Here is a 16,970-nt window from a genome sequence, read left to right as displayed (position 1 = left end):
TCTTCAGTGCTTCTAAAGTACGCTTTGTAAATACCTGTAACTACTCAACCATGTTAGTGTCTAATTATCTGTGTCCATCTCTGCTCCTAGACTGTGAGATCTTTGAGGACCTTACTCAGCTTTGTATTCCTGATACCTAACATAGGGCCCAGCATTTGCTCAGTGTTTATTGGTTGAGTGAATGAATAAGTAAGAACTGGAGAAATGTCTTTGCTTAAAGTAACCCTTTACCTTACCAAAGATATTGCATCCTATTAAGAAGCAGCATGGAGCACAACTGAGCCTGGGAACCAGGATTTTGGCAAAGACAGAAAAGTAACATAATCTCTTGGGGACCTAGTTTTCCCACTGATAAAATGACTATGTTGAATGCCATTATTTTATTCATCCTTCTAGTTTTAAAATTTTGCCAGCACCCCAGAGGAATTTGGTAGTGTCTGTAGACCTTTTGGTTGTCGTAACTGAGGGGTGCTACTGGCATCTAGTCTGTAGGGACCAGAGATGCTGCTAAACATCTTACAATCCACAAAATCATCCCTCCCTTCCCTGCCACTTCTTGAAAAAATAATCTTGTGCCAAAGGAGAAACTTTGTTTTATTTGCTTACCCTGCCTATTTTTCTTATCACGGACATACATTATATAAGTATTGTTTATACTGCCTCTCTCTCTCCCATAAGAAATTAAATTCTATGTGAAAAGGCAGATATTTTGTTTGTTTTATTTATTAAGTAATTAAATATGTGTTGAGCAAGTAAATAATTGGTGGAATGGCAAGATATAGCAATGCTTCTGAACTGTTCATTAAGTTATAACATAGGTAATTTGCCCTTATTTCATTTCTTGTCGGCAGGACAGGAAAGCTGGGAAACTTGACTGCTCCTTGTAATAGCAATTGTAACTGCCTGCGATCGTATTATTATCCCATCTGTGGAGGAGATGGAATCCAGTATTTTTCTCCCTGCTTTGCAGGTTGTAAAAATTATATTTCAAAAAGACATCTAAAGGTAACTTGTGTCTTCTACTTTGCTTTAATGAGGCTGTGTGTTTGTATATGTAGGGATAGCCATCTTTCTCCCTCTAGTGGAATTATGTAGGGCTTGATCTTCCCTTGCTCGCGCTACTCCTTCATTCAGAAGACAGACATAAAGTTTCAGTCTAGATAGATGAATAACTCTAGAGATCTGCTGTACAACATTGCACCTATTATCAATAATAATGTACGCTTTAAATTTATTATTTTAAGTCCCTGAGCACACCAGCTGAAAAAGACTCTTCTTCCTTTATATCTCAGACACACTAAATGTGAAAAAAATCAATTTTTCAGTTATTCACATTCATCTTTGTAACATTATTTCTGATAATAGTGAAATATTTACATTTTTATAGTTTTTTTTTTTCTCAGCCATACTTTATGCTCCTAGAAGTTAGAGAATGTCAATTCTTACTAAATACCATGTATATAATAATAGAAGCATAATAAATATTTGTGGCTTTTATTTGACGTACCATGGATTCATTTTAAAATACTCATATCATTAATTCTCAAATACAAATTTATTTTTAATTCTAGATTAAAATTCATATTAGTTTACCTAGATAGGACTTTTTTAACAGTTAAATGGTTTAAGAGAATCCAATAGAATTTTTTTTTATGGTTGGTGAGCTGTTTTATTTATTTATATTTTTTTGTAATTTTATTTTATTTTTTTTCAGTGTTCCAAGATTCATTGTTTATGCATCACACCCAGTGCTCCATGCAATAGTGTCCTCCTTAATACCCACCACCAGGCTCACCCAACCCCCCATCCTCCTCCCCTATAAAACTCTCAGTTTTTTTTCTCAGAGTCCACAGTCTTTCATGGTTCATCTCCCCCTCCAATTTCCCCAATTTTATTGGATTTCATCTTAGCTAAATTTAAGCGTTGGGGGCAAAAATAACATTCAGATTATTTATAGTACATAAGTTATGCATTAATAGATAATGTGATAACTTTAAGAAGACCTAAGGGAAATATATACTATTATATAAGACATCACAATGAATAAGATATGTAAGAATTATATGATAAAACAGCACAGTCTTGAATATTTGAAATGGAGAGTAATGAAATGGCATTCGTTTTTCCATATAAAGAGAAGTTTAAGATTGCAAAAAAAGATTTCTATATAAATAAGTAGAAATAGATAATTGAAATGACCCATAAAATTACTTTAGATTTCTTCTAAGACCAACATGGATGTGTGTGTGTGTGTGTGTTTGAACACATTTTTATGTTCATAAATACATACACAAATCTATGTATGTTCATGTACATATACATACATAGCTTTAATGGTCTTATGTGTAATAAATACAGTAGAAGTTTGTCTGAACATACTAGGATTTGATCTTCCTGAAGGAACTTAAGAGTATGAGAAACAAGGTACATTTTTTTCATATTACCTAGCTTATAGATTTTTTAAATGATCATCTAAGAACATTGAAAAATATGGTGGAAGAAACGTCTGTGGTGACTCATGGTAGACCTAATAGACGTGGATGCCATATGTGCAGTTTTAATCCTTGGGTTAAACTAATTAGATCATTACTATTAGGTGTCTCTGAAAAATAAAAGGGATTAGGAAGATTTTTGAGGTCTCAAGTCTGTTGACTTCAACAGTAGACATCTTCAAACCAGTAGACCTCTGGGATTGCTTTAGTTTCAAAACAGATTGAGAAAATTACGTGTTTGTGTCAGTTACAAGGAATTGAATTCCACCAGTGAGCATGATGCATATTACAGAGTCAGAAATAAGTGTAAGGTAGCTAAATGTTCTTTCAGAGGCAGATATATAGGTATTGTTTTCTTGTATCTAAAATATGATTAAGAAGTGTTATTGACTAACTCTACTTAGAAAAAGATTACAACAAGGAGATATTTGTAGGGTTTTACTCACATAACTAAAAATGTTAGACACAAATACTACCCTGCATACAGAAACCACCCCCCACAAAAAAGAAAAAAAATCTAATAGCCAGAGCACATTTTAATTGGAATGGGTTATTTTGATATGATTAATTTGATATTTATATTTTTCTCCAAATACTGTAATTACCATCTTAACTAGCAAATTAATCTTCTAGGGATTATTTAGGAAAAACAGATTATTTTGACTTCCATATTTTCTATTCATTCTGGCTTTCTCATGTCCATTTAGTCCATGTAACAACTCATTTTTTCACAGGATTTTTTTTTTCTTAATGTCATGTTTCAAATAGGCAAAATACATTGTTAATAATACAGTAAATACCTATGTACATTTGTTCACAAAAATATTAGTCTTATATTTTAAACTAGTGACCCAAACACCAAAACAGATATTGACTGACAGCTAGGTATAGTTATAGTGCAAACAAAATTGTATATATTTTTATGTAAGAGAGGTGTAAATTTACTTTGAGATAGAAAATACTTTTCTCTTAAAATTTTAAAAGGCTGTATTTCTTTATTATTTTATATATCCAGTTGCTGAATATGTAAAATTCCATTTTGGGAGTGTCATTTGCATATTTGGACATCCTGAATCAGTGCCAGTGGCTTTAGATTGCCTTTAGCACTGAGAAAAGGTTTCTCTGGCCTTCAGAATAGTAAAGGAACCATTTCCCTTTGATTTCTTTGGCTTTACTCTGACTTTATTGGGGCTCTAAACTTGTAAAAAGATTTATAGTAAGGATAAGAATTGAGGTGTAAAAAACCTTTAAAAAATAATTATGCCTTACAAACTTTTTAAACTCTCAGTTCTCTTCCTATAAAAGTGATACTTGTGATCTTTTAACATGTTACCTTTTAATACTTTATATTATTAATTTATATGTATATTTATATTAAACAGTTAATATTTTATATTTACATATAAAATAGGCTTCAGGATAATGAAGTAATAACTTCTAGTTTTTTATTGTCATACTTATGTAATCTTAGAAGGCATATAGTTTCCTTTCAGTAAAGCAATTACAAAAAGTTTAGAAAAGTTGTAGTAGTTTAGTTGAAAGTAGCATTTTTTTCCGCCTAGAGACTTGTAATATATTACTTGATTTTACTGTGGGGCTTGTTGAAATTACAGTGTTTGTCCTTTCCAACTAATGCAGAGAGTGAGATTGTCACCCTACATGCTTCTTTGCCTTCTATATTAGAAAACTATTTGAACAATTACGATCCATTAAAAGTAGTCTAGAATATGAGATCTGGTAATTGTTATATTCTTGTCAATTTATTTTATAAGTCATAGTCAATAGTAGGTTATGATTTGAATCAATGAACACAAAACTCAAATACAGACCATAAATATGACCAAGAGTTAATTACTCTTTCTCAGCATTATTTGTTGTGTACAGGTTAAGACTATGTAAAATGTTTGCCATCTCTAGAGAGCACCCAACTTAAAAATTATAAAATATGTTTTTGAGAGGGGCACCTGGATGGCCTAGTCGATTAAGTGGCTGACTCTGGATTTGGGCCCAGGTCGTGATTCCAGGGTTCTAGGATGGAGCCCTATGTTGGGATCTGTGGTCAGTCGGAGACTGTTTGAGGATTTTCTCTCTCTCCCTCTTCTTTTGTCCCTTCCCCCGTTGTACTCTCTCTCTCTCTCTCTCTCTCTCTCAAATAAATAGATCTTTAAAAATATGTTTTCAAGATAAGTACTTTCAATATTTTCTTGTCTAATGTTTCTAGGTATATTACAACTGTTCCTGTATTGCAAAGAATACAGAAATGACACCTACTCTGGCAAATATTGATTTAGAAGCTAAAGCTGGAAAATGTGAAAACCGATGTGCAAAGTTGCCCATTTTCCTTGGCATTTTCTTTGCTACAATTATCTTTACATTTTTGGCTGGTACTCCTATAACTGTGTCCATCCTAAGGTATGTATTATGTTGTGAAATTTGCCATCCCTAAGACGTGGTCGTTGAAAAGAATATGGACTCAAGTGTTCAATTGGGCGTCTCTTGACCATTGGTTCCAATATTAATTTGGTTCGCGTAAAATTGTTAGTTCCATGGCCTGGAAAAGCTACTTCATCAAACCCCAGAGGAATGAGGTTTAAATATGATCATGTATGTGAAAATGTCTTAATCTTACCTAGCTGGAATATACTTTTGTTTCTCTGCTTCTTTCGTGAGGCTTCAGTTGAAGCTGTTGGACTGTGTTTGAGTGTGATGGAAATACAGTGCATTACACCTATGTCAGAATCAGAATGACAGAATCCTACCTTACGTAGTAGGTGTCGTGATATTCAGCCATCCTGTCAACAGTGCTCTGCTGGATGAGAAGCTAACCGCCCCCCGGCTCTTAGTAGTTTCTGAGCTTCATTCAAGTTGCTCTTTCTCCTTCTACATCACTTGATAAAAATATTTTCTGTCTGCCCTTTCTTAAGTTCATCAGCCTTTCTATGTCTTTCCTAACAAACTCTAGCTTTTTTACTCTTCAGTTTTTGTTCCCCGATACTACCTTTTCACAAAATTTTTTGTCAATTGGAAATTTTAGAGATTCAGTCTAAAACTATTAAGTTGTCTGTTAAGATTATCTTATGTGGACTTTGGAGTTATTTAGAGAATTGAGAAAATGTTTTTTTAAAACTTCACTTTTAAAAATTATCTGCATTACCTTTCAACTGCATGTTGATCTCTTTTCTCCTATCTAACTCTTATGTGCCAGCATCACATTTCATTCATCTTTGATAATCTTACTTAAAATAAGATTGAGCCTCAGCAACTGTTTTACATTGACCCACATTTGTACCTTATCCTGTAGGTATGACTTCTATCTCAAAGTTAGTAAGTTAGAGTAGGAATTATTTGCTTGTGACTTAAGGGGATAGTTAAAAATAAGTCTTACTAATAAATATCCTTTCTTTTTTACATTTGTTACAATTCATACATATTCAATATATTTGTTAAACTTTATTTGACCCTTTTGGTGTTACTTGTATTTGTAGTATTTTAGTTCACATGTCATTTTTCTTCTTTTATAGTTCCAAAAGTTTGAACTGTATATGAGCTGTTACAAATAGTTTATTTCATGCATATAACATTTACTTTAATCTAGAAATGCTAAGCTAGTATAAAAATAAATTTGCTCAAAGAGTAAATATACTATGCAGCCACTTTTGGTTTAACATGTATTTGATATCTCCAGGTGTGTTCATCACAGGCAGCGGTCCCTAGCATTGGGAATACAGTTTATGCTGCTTCGATTATTAGGTATGCCGTTTTTCTTAATTCATTGGTGACTGTTGGTTATTTTTGTTCATTAGTGCTATTGGTGTCCTCACAGTATGTACGTAGAAAATAAGTAATTTAAATGTCATGGAAAACTTTATAATTGTCATTGAAAAAAGCTGTTTTCTAATATTTAATATGTTGTATTGTTTTTATATCACGTAAGAAAATAATGGCTTTCTTTTCACTTACCTGATTGGTTAACGGTTGTTTCCAATTCTATTCTATATTCTACTACAAATATAACTTTAGGGTGCCTGGGTGGCTCAGTGGCTTAAGCTCTGCCTTCGGCTCAGGTCGTGATCTCAGAGTTCCTGGGATTGAGCCCCACATTGGGTTCTCTGCTAATGGGAAGCCTGCTTCCCCCTCTCTCTCTACCTGCCTCTCTACCTACTTGAGATCTCTCTCTCTGTGTCAAATAAATAAATAAAATCTTTAAAAAAACACACGCAAAAAACCCAAATATAACTTTCAGGAGTATGTCTTATTTATTTAAAATACAGCATAGGATCATGAACGTATGTTTAATAGAGTATAGTAAAATACATAAATTTTTTTTCTATCCATGTAAAGCCTATTACCAACATAAATTATGATGAAATCATACTTATAACTCTGGTAGTTCCTTTTCTCCCAGCATTTATTTCCATTTGGGAAATAATTATGTTGCATCAACAATGAAAAATAATGAGTTAAAACACTTAAATGAAAGTATGACATAGTATTGTGGGTAATTGAGAATTGTTGGAAGATTTTATGGAAAGTATTGTAGAAAGAATATGTAGCAAGATGTAGAAGGACAGAAATATTGTGTTATACATATAATTATATGTGTATATGATTATACCCACAATATTATACACATAATACTGAGATCATTTATAAAAACAAAAACTAAAGCAGGGACAATAGAGATCACATAGACCAACTTTCCCCTTTTCAGATGAATAAATTAAGGCTCTGAGACATTTAAGAATTTGTCCATAATTATACGATTTGTGGTGAAAATGAGACTAGAAGAATGGTATCCTTACTCTCAGTCCAGTGCTCCTTTGACTCTGCCATGTTGCAGGTCATGAAAGAACAAGGTGGATGTAGCTGAAATCTTTGTCTGAGAAATGTATTTGATTTTGTATCAGTTGGAAACTCCTTAAATATATGAAAATTTAGTACCTCATGACTTCATGCAAGGGAGGGGGTGTGTTTGAGATAGTATTCCCAGGCATGTTGATGTGTGTGTGTGTGTGTGTGTACACATACACAGTTGCACTGTCCTGCACGCACATACACATGCACATAACACGTACAAATAATTTTGATTTTTAAAAAGTAGAATAGCTAGGGTCCCTGGGTAGTGCAGTTGGTTAAGCATCTGACTCTTTTTTTTTTTTTTTTAAAGATTTTATTTATTTATTTGAGAGACAGAGATCAGGAGTAGGCAGAGAGGCAGATAGAGAGAGGAGGAAGCAGGCTCCCTGTGGAGCAGAGAGCCCAATGCGGGGCCTTGATCCCAGGACCCTGAGATCATGACCTGAGCCAAAGGCAGAGGCTTTAACCCACTGAGCCACCCAGGCGCCCCTAAGCATCTGACTCTTGATTTTGGCTCGGGTCATAATTTCAGCATCATGAGATCAAGCCCTGTGTCGGGCTCTGAGCACAGCCAGGAGTCCGCTAAAGTTTCTCCTCCTCTCTGCTTCCCTGTGCTCACCCTCTCAATTTCTCTAAAATAAATAAGTAAATCTTAAAAAGAAGTAGAATAACTAATTTCAGAGGCACATTCATTAAATTAGGAAGGCTGTGGATTAAAATATCTAGCTAAGTGTTAACCCAATAAATACCAGATTTTTTTAATGTAAATAATTACTTTCTGAATTGATTGGAAGTATATAATAATTATATAATTATTTCAGAATGTTTTATCTGTATTTCTTTCCATCCCTTTTACTTGTACATGACCTGATTGATTTGTATATGGGCAGATTAGTTTGTATTGTTGTTTATATAAAATATATTTATAACCATTTATAATAAAAACCTATTAATTAGAGACTGTAATATTAATTAATTAACTAATATTAATTAATTACCTATTAATCAGAGACTGATTGTATATTTCACATAAAATTCTTCTAGGCACAATACCTGGACCAATTATATTTGGTTTCACAATTGACAGCACATGTATTCTGTGGGATATTAATGAATGTGGAGCTAGAGGAGCTTGCTGGATTTATAATAACATCAAGATGGCCCATATGCTAGTAGCCATAAGTAAGTGATAATTTCTTGATAACTTTAGATTAAATTGATGATGTCAAGAGAAAAAGGTCTTATTGTTACTTATTTAAGTTTTGTAATGCTCAGTCCATGCTGTTGAGCTACCCTGAAATTCTGAAGCAGACATCAGTTATCTTAGCAAGTTATGAAAGGCTTTAATGAGTTGTAAGACTCAGTCTAAAATTGAAGAGAATAACATTTTAGCTTTTATAAAATCACATACACTTCTTTTAAACAACTTCTTTCAAAAAATTTTTTGAACATCTAACAAAAAGCTAAAAGACAATTCTGAGAAACTCTCTGGAATGATTGTTATCTAGGTACCTGGGCTTTGGAAAGCACTTAGAACTGAGGTAAGGAAATATACTTTGGCTCTAAAGCATGTTGTAAGAAATGTTTTTATAGTTTAAAAGGTTAGCTGTGATGTTTAACCCTTTTTGCTTTTGGTAGTCTACCTTGGATAGTCTTGGTTAAGCAATATATGACAATGAAGACTGAGAAAGTAGACCAGTGTACCTGTTTTGTAGGAGTTAATATTTAAAAATTTAAAATCAACCTAAAAATTATATATTTAAATTAAAAATAGAGTTAGAGGTTTCAAGTTGGTCACAGGAGGACCCTGAACTCCTCTCCTCCCATGGATACAATAAATTTATAGCTACGTATAGAATAATTTCTAAAGAAAAGGATCTTAGCACTGGACACAGCACCACATAACAAAGGACAAAAGAGACACATTGAGTAAGGTAGGAAAGGCAGAGACATGCCTTACCCCAGACATGTTAATTCCACAATTGAGAGAGATCCCAAAAATGAAGAGCACATCCTTAACGAGTGAAGGGATTGAGTCCCAGAACAGGCATGCTGACCCAGAGGACTGGCACTGGGAAGACAAGATCTCTAAGCATCTGGTTTTGAAAACCAATAGGGATTAAGACCAAGAGAAACACGGAACTGTAGGGAACGGAGATCCCACTCTTATAGGGCTTGTGTGCAAACCCACGTGTCCTGAGATCCAGCACAAAAGCAACAGAATGAAGAGCACCCGGAATATAAGCACAGAAGACCCACTTTGTAAGTTTAAAATGGCTTCTGGAGAGGTAGGAACCTGCAGGGACTTTATCCAGAAACACAAGCTCTGGTGGGCACCATTTTTGTACTCTCATCCTAACTTGCTGGTGACAGAATCAGTGAGTGCCATTTTCCATGCTCTTTCTCTAGCCTGCTAGCACCAAAGGGCATGCTCTGTCCACCTTGCACTGTAACCAGGCTGGACAAGTACTCTGCACCCCACTTACCCTGTGCGGAGATCTGACCCCAACTAGGATAGGCAAGCTTTCTGAGCCCCATCCTTCCCATTCAGCAGCCAAGATGCAGACAGGAGGGCAGGTTCCCTGAGATCCACCCTCCCAATGTAGCAGACAAGCCGCACCTGAATCAGGTGAACATCCCAACCCCTGCCTTACGCACTCAGCCCACCAACCTAAATCTGGGCTGGCTGGGTACCTCGAGCCTTATCTATCTCACACAGCAGGTGTGTCCCTCTTATAGACAGTGAAGACATGCAGCCCCCATGAGGGATGTCCATAGAGGTTTTGGGTCTGTAGCCAGAGAAGACTGTGTTTTGGGGCCACATGAAACACTCTTACACAAGCCCACTACCTCAAGACTGAAAGAGGTAACCTTTATACCTACTGAATAGAGATAAACACAGAGAGACAGGCAAAATGAGAAGAAAGATTCTAAACCAAAAACCATAGTAAATCGCAGAAAAAAGACCTTAAGAAAATGGAGAGAAGCCGTCTACCTGATAAAGAGTTCAAGGCAATGGTTGTAAAGTTGCTCACCAGTTGTGGGCGAAAAAATGGGTGAACACAGCAAGAGCTTCAACAAAAAGGTAGGAAATATAAGAAAGTACCAAAGCTAAGTTATAACTGCACTAAAAAATAGGGGGTTCAACAGCAGAATGCATGAATTCGAGGCATGAAGCAGCAAAAGCTGAAGACAGCAATGGAAAACACTCAAGCAGCAAAATGAAAATAGAATTAAAAGACAAGATACTTTGAGGGACCTCTGGGAGAGCATCGAGTGGAATAACATTTGAATTCTAAGAGCCTCAGAAGGAGAAGAGGGAGAAAAGGGCTAGAAAAATCAGTTGAAGAAATAATGGCTAAAAACTTCCCTAATCTAGAGAAGGAAACAGACATGCAGGTCCAGAAATCCCAGAGAGTTCCAAATAAAATGAACCTGAAAATAAATACACCAAAACCAATTATCATTAAAATGATAAAGATAAAGACAAATAGAGAATCTTAAAAGCAGCAAGAGAAAAAAAATTATATATAAGGGAAACCAAATAAGGCTATTAGCAGATTTTTCAGCAGAAATTACACAGACCAGAAAGTTGTGGAATAATATTCAAAACACTGAAAGGAAAAAACTGCCGACCAAGAATACTTTTCCCAACAAAGTTATCATTCAGAGTTGAAGGAAAGATGAAGAGTTTTCGAAGTAAGCAAAATCTAAGGAAGCTCATCTCCACTAAACTGGGCTTACGAGAAAGGCTAAAGGGACTTCTCTAAGCTAAAAAAGAAAGGCACTAATTAATACAACATGAAAACAAAAATCTCAGCAGTAAAGGTAAATAAATAATAAAGGTAGTAGATAAGCCTCTTAAAAAGCAAGTGTTAAGGGTTAAAGACAAAATTGTAATTGAAAATACAATAATTAGGGGAATATAAGAAAGTTATGAAATGTATCATCAAAAATCTAAAACATAGAGGGTGTGAATAAAAGTATCAAGTTTTGAAATGCGTTCAAAATTAAGTTAACATCAACTTAAGAGAGACTGTTATATACATGTTATATGTGAACTTCACAGTAATCACACACATTAAAAAATTATGGTAAATACAGAAAGGAAAAGAAAAAGGAATCTAAACAGAACACTAAAGAAAATAAACCACAGGAGTAGAGAGAAAGAGAATAAAAAAGGATCAGAGAGGAATTACAAAAACAGCCAGAAAACAGTTAACAAAATGGTAAGAAGTACATACCTATCAATAATTTCTGTAAATGTAAATGAATTAAATTCTATAATCAAAAGGTATATGATCAAAAGGTCTGGATAAAAAATAAGACCCTTACATCTGCTACCTGTACGAGGTCACTTACAGTCTAAAGATGCTCACAGACTGAAAATGAAGGGATAGAAATAGACATTATATGAAAATGGAAAGAAAGTTGAAATAGTGATAGTTATCTCAGACAAAATAAACTTTAAAACAAAGACTGTAATGAAAGACAGAAAAGGGCATTCCATAACAATAAAGGAATCAACACAACAGCATTTGTAAACCAAACATAGCACCTAAATTTATAAAGCAAATATTAATAGTAAAGGGAGAAATAAACAGTAATACAATATTCGTGGGGAACTTTAATACCTCGCTTAGATCAATGGATAGATGATTCAGATAGAAAATCAATAAGGTAACTATGACATTAAATAGATTAGATGGACCTAATAGATATATAAAGAAGATTCCCTCCCAAAACAGCACAATACACATTCAAGTGCACATGGGGCATTCTCCAGAATAGATCACATGCAAGGTCACAAAACAAGTCTTAATAAGTTTTAGAAGATTGAAATTAAATCAAGGATCTTTTCTGACAAAAAATATGAAACTAGAAATCAGTTATAAGAAGAAGAGTGGAAAATTCAAAAATATATGAAGATGTAAAAACATCCTACTGAACAACCAGTGATCAAAGAAGAAACCCAAAAGAGAAATTTTAAAAATACCATGAGATAAATAAAAGTGGAAACACAATGTTCCAAAATTTTTTGAATGCTGCAAAAAACAGTTGTAAAAGGGAAATTCATAGTTATACAGATACAGGTCTACCTTAAGAAACAATAAAAATCTCAAACAATCTAACTTTATATTTAAGGGAACTAGAAAAAGAAGAAAAAAACAAAGCCCAAAGTTCTTATACGGAAGATGGTAATAAGATCCAGACAAAAATAAGTGGAATAGAGATTAAAAAAGCAATAGAAATGATCAGTGAAACTGAGAGCTGATTCCTTGAAAAAATCAACAAAATCAACAGGCTTTTAACTAGACTAATCAAGAAAAAAAGGGAGCCCAAAAATAAGATCAGAAATGATAGAAGAGAAATTGCAATGGACAACATAGAAATGCAAAAGATCATAAAAGAATATTATGAACAATTATATACCATCAAATTAGACAATCTAGAAGTGATGGGTATATTCCTAGAAACATATAATCTTCAAGACTGAATCTTAAATATGGACATTGGGTGGGGGGTGTGCTATGGTGAGTGCTGTGAAGTGTGTAAACCTGGCAATTCATAGACCCATACCCCTGGGGATGAAAATACATTATATGTTTATAAAAAAAATTAAAAAAAACTGAGCAGGAAAGGACTTATACTACCTGACTTAAAGACTTTTATAATAAAGCTATAGAAAAAAAAGCGCTAAATCTTAAAGAAATTGAAAATCTGAATAGAAAATAGACCAGTTGGTAGTAATGAGATTATACCAGTAATACAACTAAACAAAACAAAAAAAACCACTCCCCTCAAAGGTCCGGGTCCAGGTCCAGATGGCTTTGTAGGTGAATTTTACCAATTTTTTTTTTTTGAGATTTTATTTATTTATTTGACAGAGAGAGATCGCAGGTAGGCAGAGAGAGAGAGGAGGAAGCAGCTCCCTGTGGAGCAGAGAGCCAGATGCGGGGCTCAATCCCAGGACCCTGGGATCATGACTTGAGCCGAAGGCAGAGACTTTAACCCACTGAGCCACCCAGGCGCCCCAAATTTTACCAAATATTTTAAGAGTTAGTACTTATCCTTCTCAAATTATTCCAAAAAATAGAAGAGGAAGGAACTCATTTTATGAGCCCAGCATTTAAAACCAGACAAAGACACTACAAAAAGGAAAATTACAAGCCAATATTCCTAATGAACATAGATGCAAAAGTCCTCAACAAAATATCAAACTTAATTCAGCAATATATTAAAAGGATCACACAAGCTGACTAAGTGAGGTTCATTCCAGGGATATAATGTTTGTTCAACACCCACAAAAAAATCAGCGTGACACATGACTTTACCAAAATGAAGGATAAAAACATATATGATTGTCTCAAAAGTAGGAAAAATATTCAACATCCATTTATGATAAAAGCTAACCAAAGTAGGTATAAAGGGAATATACCTCAACATAATAAAGGCCAAATATGACAAACCCACAGCTAAATAATATTCAACAGTAAAAATTTAAAAGCTTTTCTTCTAAGATCAGGAACATGACACTGATATTCACTTACCACTTTTATTTTGCATAGTATTAGAATCCCCCCCCCCAAAAAAACCTATTGGAACTAATAAACAAATTCAAAAGTTTCAGGATACAAAATTAATATACAGAAATCTTTTGTATTTCTCTGTACTAACAGTAAACTATGAGAAAGGAAAATTAAGACAATCCTTTTACAGTTGCACCAGAGAGCCCAGAAGTAAACCCACATTTATATGCTCAATTAATCTACAGTTAAGGGGGCAAGAACATTCAATGGAGAAAAGACAGTCTCTTCAATAAATCACACTGGGAAAACTGGACTACATCCAAAAGAATGAAATTGGACCACTTTCTTACACCATACACAGCCATGAACTCAAAATGTATTAAAGACTTAAACGCAAGGCCAGAAACCATAAAATTCCTAGAAGAAAAAAAATAGTAAGCTCTTTGACAGCAGCCTTCATAATATTTTTTTGGATCTATCTCTTCAAGCCAGGGAAACAAAAGCAAAAATAGACAAAGGGACTACAACAAACTGAAAAGCTTTTTGTACAGTGAAGGAAACCATTAACAAATGAAAAGGCAAACTACTGGACGGAAGAAGATACATGGACATGAGATGGCCAATAAGGGGTCAATATCCAAACTATAAAAAGAACTTATACAACTCAGTAACAACAACAACAACAACAACAAAAGCGAACGGCCTGAATTAAAAGCTAGGCAGAGGATCACATAGACATTTCTGCAAAGAAGACGTCCAGTTGGCCAACAGGCACATGAAAAGATGCTCACCATCACCCATCATCAGGGAGATGCAGATCAAAACCACAATGAGATACCAGCTCGCACCTGTCAGAATGGCTATTATCAAAAAGAAGAAGTAACAAGTATTGGTGAGGATGTGGAGAAAAGGGAACTCTCATGCACTGTTGGTCGGAATACAAACCGGTGCAGCCACGATGGAAAACAGTATGGAGTTTCCTCAAAAAATTAAAAAGAAAACTACCATGTGATCTAGTAATTCTACCTCTGGGTATTTCTGGGTATTTATATGAAGAAAACAAAAACAGCAATCCAAAAAGATGTATGTACCCCTATGTTTATTGCAGCATTATTTATAATAAGTTATGAAAGTAGCCTAAGTGTCAATTGGTAGGTGAATGGATAAAGAAAATATGGTTTATATATACAGTGGAATATTATCCAGCAATAAAAAGAATGAAATCTTACTGTGTGACAGCATAAATGGACCTAGATAGTATTATGCCAAATGACGTAGGTCAGATAGAGAAGGACAAATAATATGTCTTCACTTTATAAATGGAATCGAAGAAAGCCAAAAAAAAAAAAAGAGAAACTGAATAAAACAATTCATTTGTTAATACTTAAAGGCCCAAATGCATGATTAATTTTTGTTTTATATTTAGGTGTTACTTGTAAAATTATCACCATTTTCTTCAACGGGTTTGCAGTCTTCTTGTATAAGCCGCCACCATTAGACACAGACGCATCATTTGAAAATCAGAATCCAGTTGTGAGTACGGTTTCAGTAGAATGTGACCTCAGCCATATAGGACATGAGGGGTGAAGTAGAAAATGGAGACCAGTTTACAGCTGGAAAATTGGCCGTCATTTGTGAGAGTGCACATTGCCATTGCAACATTATCTACCCAGTATGGACAATCCCATTTTAAAAGTTGGTATTTATAATTAAATGTGTTTTCTGTACATTTATGAACTTGTTTATTTTTGTTTTAATGTAAGAAACAGACCTGTGCCTTCAGAGCCCACCAAATGCCTCAGAATACACACACACACACACCCACACCCACACCCACACCCACACTCTTCCCACTGTCCAGGTGTGAAATAACAAGCTAATAAACTAAATTAGAAAAAAAAAAGCCAATTATTAACTAAAAGTTTACATTTTAGAAACAAAATGACATTTCTTTTCTTCTTGCAATTTGTTTAATTATCATTGTCAGGAGTTTGGGCTTATTTAGAAAATTTGTGGTATAAAAATGTAAACTAATCAAATATATGTGATGATTTTTAAGAACTATTACTGAAAACTCAGGAATTTGAAACCAGCTATTTTGTTTTTAAGTTTTATACACTGGTCTGTCCTTTACCCAGAAGGTTACTGAACTACTAAAATATAGGTTGATTGTCTTTGTGTCCCAGTATATAGTGAGTTCAGAAATAGCATTATATATACATATTGTCACTTTAACTCAAGAATTCCAGGAAGTAATTTGATAATCTTGCCTATTTTTAGCATTTTCCTTTAGTGATTCCAAAACAGTATTATTCAGTTATATGTCCTCCAGGAGAAAGTACCAGATTCAATAAAGAAAAGTGCCAATTATATATGAAAAGATTTCTTAATGAACTGTTGATCAGTGTTTATATAACTCAGTAATTTAACTTTTCTCATTTTAAAAAACTTGTTACCTAGTATATTATTTATAGCACCTTAAATAGTGCTTTGCTCATAGTAGGCATGTATTAGGATTGCTTGACTCTTTAACTGATCCATTTATTTGAAAGATAAACTATTTCACATATCTGATAACATTATAACATTCCATATCTTCAGCTCAGATTTAAGCCAACTTTTTCTACTCAGAATGTAGAGGAAAAAGATCAGTGAACAATAACAAATAATTCTACCTGGTCAAGAATTTTACTGATCAAGAAAAGCATTGAAGTTCATACTTAAATTAGAAAGAAGAAAAAAAAAGTCACCCTATCTATACAAATAGTTTGAACAAGATGCTTATAATGGGCATTTGTAATGGTTTTTAGTTCTCAAGGGTTTTGCTTTATTCAGTGTACTCAATTTTGTAAGATGATACATTTTTACAAATTTTTAATGAAAATGGGTAAAATGAAAGTAATTTTGATCGTTGAAAGAAGTCAGACTCTTTATACATATTTACAAAGAATACCTCCTTTCATGACAGGGCAGTGTAGACACTACATATTATTTATACTTTTGGATCAAATAGGTTATATGTGTTGGTATGCTACCTTAAGAACAAAATTTTTCATAGTATATTTTTTGACAATTTATATGATTAATTTTA

The 16,970-nt window shown here is 34.0% G+C and overlaps 1 protein-coding gene across 1 annotated transcript in view; it reads left to right on the top strand.

Moving 5' to 3' along the window:
- The window catches only part of LOC111148408 (solute carrier organic anion transporter family member 4C1), a 65,242-nt gene extending 49,500 nt beyond the window's left edge, over positions 1-15,742 (top strand). The window contains exons 9-13 of the mRNA XM_022504930.1: positions 852-1,005; positions 4,714-4,904; positions 6,178-6,242; positions 8,394-8,531; positions 15,306-15,742. Of these exons, the coding sequence (XP_022360638.1) occupies positions 852-1,005; positions 4,714-4,904; positions 6,178-6,242; positions 8,394-8,531; positions 15,306-15,466 (709 nt within the window). The 3' untranslated portion in view covers positions 15,467-15,742. The remainder of the gene's footprint in view (positions 1-851; positions 1,006-4,713; positions 4,905-6,177; positions 6,243-8,393; positions 8,532-15,305) is intronic.
- Positions 15,743-16,970: the final 1,228 nt, after the last annotated feature.

Source organism: Enhydra lutris, unplaced genomic scaffold, assembly GCF_002288905.1.
Source record: "Enhydra lutris kenyoni isolate GAN:26980312 unplaced genomic scaffold, ASM228890v2 scaffoldscaffold19, whole genome shotgun sequence".
In the NCBI taxonomy this organism is placed as follows: Eukaryota; Metazoa; Chordata; class Mammalia; order Carnivora; family Mustelidae; genus Enhydra; species Enhydra lutris.
This window is presented reverse-complemented; position numbering and strand designations above follow the sequence as displayed.